Below are 6,065 nucleotides of genomic sequence, written 5' to 3'. Positions count from 1 at the left end.
TCTGTTTCACATATGATAATATGTATGTTTCAATGTTATTCTCTCAGATCATCCCACCCTCACCTTCTCCTACAGAGTCCAATAGACTGTTTTATACATCTGTGTCTCTTTTGCTGTCTCGCATTTAGGGTTATTGTTATCATCTTTCTAAATTTCATATATATGCATTAGTATACTGTATTGGTGTTTTTCTTTCTGACTTACTTTACTCTGTATAATAGGCTCCAGTTTCATCCACCTCATTAGAACTGATTCAAATGAATTCTTTTTAATAACTGAGTAAAATCCTATTGTGTATATGTACCACAGCTTTCTTATCCATTCATCTGCTGATGGACATCTAGGTTGCTCCCATGTCCTGGCTATTATAAACAGTGCTGCAATGAACATTGGGGTACACATGTCTCTTTCGATTCTGATTTCCTCGGTGTGTATGCCCAGCAGTGGGATTGCTGGGTCATATGGAACTTCTATTTCCATTTTTTAAAGGAATCTCCACACTGTTCTCCATAGTGGCTGTACTAGTTTTCATTCCCACCAACAGTGTAAGAGGATTCCCTTTTCTCCACACCCTCTCCAGCATTTATTGCTTGTAGACTTTTGGATAACAGTCATTCTGACTGGTGTGAGATGGTACCTCATTGTGATCTTGATTTGCATTTCCCTGATAATGAATTTAATCACCTCACCCTTCTGAACCACAATTTTCCAAATTTAGAATAAGGCTCATAATTGTACATCCTCATAAAATGTTCTGTTGCAAAGTAACAAATGAGACAACAGATATAAGATGCTAAGCTCAGTCCATGGTACATTAAAAGATCCATGTGGATCTCTTATTATTAACAAGTTTTTTATGATTGAAGGACTGAACACTAGCTTTTCACTTGTGTTAAAACAGAAAACACCTAATTGATGTGTCAAAAGCATTTTGAAGTCAGGGATTATTTTACCTATAGTTTCATAGCAAAGGAACACCTCCTTATTTAAGAGGAAATAACAATTTTCCGGAGATATCAGGATCTGCATTCCCATCACAAGATAGTGATTTTGAAACCCAAGAGACCTAGTCCAGACAGGTTCCTCAGACTTAGATTTGGAGGACACTTTGACTCAGGGTTGCAAAAAGTGTCAGTTTTAGATCTCTGGGATACAGGAGGATTCATGGAGTAGTAATAAGAATGGATACACTTGCCTTCTAACCTGATCTCCTGGGAATGACCAATCAGCTGAAAAAATTCCATTCTGTCCAGACAAGTTCCCCTGAGGAAATGATGTGTTTGAGGATTGAAGTAATAGTGGAAAACGTGCTGAACACGTATAATGAGCAGATACAGCAAATACACAGAACAATAAATATCTCTGCTGCTGCAGGGTCTGAGCAGCTCCACCTTGAGCTGAACGGGGCATGGTTCTGCATTTGGATTCTTAAGCCTGGTTCAGAGACCCATGCTTCACTCTTTCCTTCCTTCTCATCTGGATTCAGAGCTTCAGTTTCCACCATCAACCCTTCAGGAGGAATTTGGACTTCCACACAGAGACCTTCCTCTCAGACTTCCTATCTGGGTGAGTCTGAAAGCCCAGCAAAAGAAAGTCAGAGAGGATGAAACCCAAGAACATTTACTTGAGGTTACCTGAAAGCCCAAACTGCTGGTCCAGAGTCAAGGTTGTCTTAATAATTTATAATAAACTTATTTAATATGTAAAAAAGAGAAGTATCTATTGCATTCAGCAATTCAAGAATTGTTGATAATTGTGTGATGGGAATGAAAACCTAGTTAGGGGAGACTCAAGAAGAAATGGCAGGTATAGTGGTGTCAGTAAAATGTGAACATTTCCAAGGAGATTTGCAGATTAAGAGAGTAGGAAAATAAACTATTTGGTCAAGAGTGGTTTGCAGTGAAGTGAAGACATTTTATGTATTTATTTTTTATTTTTGAGGTGGGGTATATTTGAGCATGTTCTATATTCATAAGGAAGATCCAGATCAATGGAATAGCTACTACCTGGAAGCTTACAGTTCCTTTTTTTTTTTTTTTTTTTCCAGTGGGTTTTGTCATACATTGATATGAATCAGTCATAGAGTTACACGTGCTTACAGTTCTTAAGACACACATTTCATAGAATATTTTCTCACATTGAGTATTCACTTGAAAAAAATTGAATTTAGTATACAGAGTCACAATATGCTAAAAGGCTTAATTTTGCATTAGGTTCATTACCTGGGAGGCTGACTATATTTGGGGGTTGATTAATCATTTGCTTCTCTATTACATAATATCTATGCGCATTGTTTCATATACTGGCATTTCAGTGTTATTGTTTTTTTCTTTTTTTGCTCTATTATTTCCTCTAATTCTATTCATACCTCTATGAAGGCACCAGAGTGTATAAAGCAGGTGAGGTCTCTGATGATTTGGATCTAACATTTCAATGGAGAAATATTTCAGAATAAAATAAATGCATATATTGCAAAGTATCATCAGGTACAAATCACGTGAAGGAAGGGATAGGTTCTGTGGCATTTATAGGACTTTGTAGAGTATATTATGAGTTTATCACAGGTGGGACAAGTCTCAGAAATAGAAGTAGAGTGTGACCAAATGGTGTGCAACAACAACAACAACAACAAAATCAAAGCCCAGGAATAACAAAGAAAAGTGCCACTTAAGAAAAATGATAGGGGGCTTACCTACTGGCTCAGTGGTGAAGAATCTGCCTGCCAATGTAGGAGACGTGGTCCAATCCCTGATCCAGGAAGATCCCACATGCTGTAGAGCAACTAAGCCTGTGTATCACAACTATTGAGCCTGTGATCTAGAGCCCCGGAGGTGCAACTCCTCAAGCCCACACACCCTAGAGCCTGGACTCTGCAACGAGAAGGCACAGAAATGAGAAAACTACACCACAACTAGAGAGTAGCCCCTGCTCGTTGCATCTAGAGAAAAGTCCACACAGCAAAGTAGACTCAGCACAACCAAAGTTAAATAAATAAAATCTGCTTTGAAAAGAAAGAAAAGTGATAGAAGGGAAAGTCTCATTCACTACTGGACCATATGAAAGTAAATGTGGACAAATACACAGGAATAAATATGCAATAAAGAATTGACCAAGGGCCTCATGTCGACACTGTAGTGAGGCACTGGAAGAATATAAAATCAGTGTGTGGTCCCTTGAGTCTGAGGTCTCTTCAGCCCCCACACTGCTGTCTGGTCCTTCTGCAACCTGGCTCTTGCCTTGGCCTCTATTTACACTGCTTCTCCCTCGGCAGGGACTGGTCTCTTATAAATGTCTTCTTGCATTTATTGCAGTGGATAAGAAACTTTTTTTTGACTCTGTCCCAGCTAAGACATGCCTTTTGCATGGGATCCAACACACATGTATGCATGGGTATGGGCATACACAAACACAGCCATCTGAACAAAGAGAATCAGAAAAATCTTACTATATGGGATGCACTCTGACATTTTAATTTTGCATTTTATCTTTTCTATGCTATTTTATTCTTACAGACTACATAGTCTGAACCGCTAATAGGTGTGAACCTCAAAATATGGGAAACGTTCCTCCAGCATGTCTTTGAAAGCTATGTTAGTGTTTCCTTGGTCCTTTTTGTCCTCTCATTGTCAGCGATTTCTATGAGAACATGTTTTTTTCATTCTTTCATGCAGTATGTATTTATTCAGGTACTGCTCACAACTAAACTAAATCTAAGAGGTTGAAGAGTATGTGTGATATTGGCATACGCCTCAAGGCACTTACAGTCTTGCAGAGAATAAAAGATGCTGAATTAATTAAAACTTCACAATGATAACCCTATATCTAAATGACTGTAAATGAAATTCCCCGTTTTCTGTACGAATGTTTAAAAAGGGGGGGGATTCATGAAAGAAATGATCTAGGCAATCTGAAAAAGAAGATGGTGTCTTAGATATAGGGAGGGATGAAACTTCCAAATAGAGTGGTTGATTCTCTAAGGAGATACATGTAAGATCTGAGTCTTGAGCCTGTGGCATCAAGTGAAGCTATCACTCAAGTTTAATATTCATGAGATTGACGTGCATGAGGGCAGCACGAGGGTGAACTGGTGGTTCATTCACAGAGAGTCAAGGCTAGGATTTGAAGCTGTGGAATTTGGGGCTCATTTCACAGTGGGGAGTCACTGGGAGAGAAGGAAGTCAGGGAGTTGGTTGTTTTGAAACACGGCTGTTCCCTTTGACCAGCACACACTTCTACCCAGAAAGACTCATGTCTCCTTCTTTCCCTTTCTTGAGGTCTCTGATCAAATGTTTTCCAGGCTACCCAAACATCCAGTAAAAAAAAAATAATACCCTCATCAACTCTCTTCTTTATGTCTGATCTATTTTCCTTCACAGCACTTGTCAACATATGATCATTTGTATGAGTTTTTAAATTTTTTCCTTATATGTTTTCTCTACCATTGAACTACAGGACCTATTGTCTCTCAGCACCCTCTCCTCTTTCTCCAGAATTTGGTAGGTCTTAAATTTGTATTCCCTCAAATGCATAACAAAATCCCTCATTACAAATGTAGAACACCTGACCACTGAGGGTAAATGCTGACTGTAAGATAAGCTTTCCTATTTGGAGGTGGCACAAGAGATTGGCTTGAAGGGGAAATTTTTATACAAAGTCATGAGTATTTTTTGAATGCAAAATATAAATGTTAGAGTTCACCTATGTTTGCAATGCCAATTTTTGAAGAAATAGTCATGCTATTTTTTGTTTCCATGTAGTCATTTGCATCACATGGAACCCGGAAATGAGACACCAATTTCAGAATTTATTCTCCTGGGATTATCAAATGAACCAGAACTGCAGCCCCTCATATTTGAACTTTTCTTCTCCATGTACCTGATCACTGTGTTTGGAAACCTGCTCATCATCCTGGCTGTCAGCTCAGACTCCCACCTCCATACCCCCATGTACTTCTTCCTCTCCAATCTGTCCTTTGTAGACATCTGCTTTATCTCCACCACCATCCCAAAGATGTTGAAGAACATAAGGACACAGAACAAAGTAATAACCTATGAGGCCTGCATCATCCAGATGCATTTTTTCATACTTTTTGCAACATTGGACATGTTCCTCTTGACCGTGATGGCCTATGACCGCTTTGTGGCCATCTGCCACCCACTCCACTACACAGTCATCATGAAACCCTGGCTCTGTGGACTGCTGGTTCTGCTGTCCTGGATAATGAGTGCTCTGAATTCCTTTATACAAAGTGTAATGGTGTTGGGGCTGGCCTTCTGTACAGATTTAGAAATCCCCCACTTTTTCTGTGAAGTTAATCAAGTGGTGCAACTTGCTTGTTCTGACACTTTTCTTAATGACATGTTGATGTATTTTGCAGCTGGAGTGTATGGGGGCATTTCCCTCATTGGAATTCTTTACTCATATTCTAAGATAGTTTCCTCTATACTAGGAATTTCATCAGCTCGGGGAAAGTATAAAGCATTTTCCACCTGTGCCTCTCACCTTTCAGTTGTCTCCTTATTCTATTGTACAGTCCTGGGAGTGTATCTTAGCTCTGCTGCTACTCACAGCTCACAATCAAGTGCTGTTGCCTCGGTGATGTACACTGTGGTCACACCCATGCTGAACCCCTTCATCTACAGTCTGAGGAATAAAGACATAAAGAGGGCTCTGAAAAGGATCATTGGGATGGCAGCTATATAAGGATCAGTTTTCTTGGGGCTGAAGACATGCCTGTGATTTTAGGGCTCAAAACCTCAGAGCCCAATTCTTTGATCAGGTTGCTGAAGTAGAACTCGATCCTTCTATTTATTTCCCAAAATTTCCATTTCTTTGAACTCAAGGCCTCTACATTTTATTATCAAATGAAATTATATACTGGGGAATTGTACCAATTTCTATTGTGCTCCCCATGAATATGTAGTCTGTAAATCTCTCTATTATGTTTCTAAGTGATGTTGAGTAAGGTTACCATGCTCTTCTGTCCTATATTGGCTTATGGTTATTTCTGTATCTATGTTGATCTTCTGTTTACAGAAAAAAAAATGAGTTTATCATGTGAATTA

General features: G+C 39.1%; 1 protein-coding gene across 1 annotated transcript; it reads left to right on the top strand.

The window, feature by feature from the left end:
- The first annotated feature begins 4,770 nt into the window (after window positions 1-4,770).
- On the top strand, window positions 4,771-5,703 carry LOC136155541 (olfactory receptor 7A17-like). The gene has a single exon (XM_065917374.1). It carries the CDS (start codon window positions 4,771-4,773, stop codon window positions 5,701-5,703), a length of 933 nt encoding a protein of 310 aa, XP_065773446.1.
- The last annotated feature ends 362 nt before the right edge of the window (window positions 5,704-6,065 follow it).

This window comes from Muntiacus reevesi, chromosome 1 (assembly GCF_963930625.1).
Source record: "Muntiacus reevesi chromosome 1, mMunRee1.1, whole genome shotgun sequence".
In the NCBI taxonomy this organism is placed as follows: Eukaryota; Metazoa; Chordata; class Mammalia; order Artiodactyla; family Cervidae; genus Muntiacus; species Muntiacus reevesi.
The sequence above is the reverse complement of the archived record's forward strand: the minus strand, read 5'-3'. Positions and strand labels throughout refer to the sequence as shown.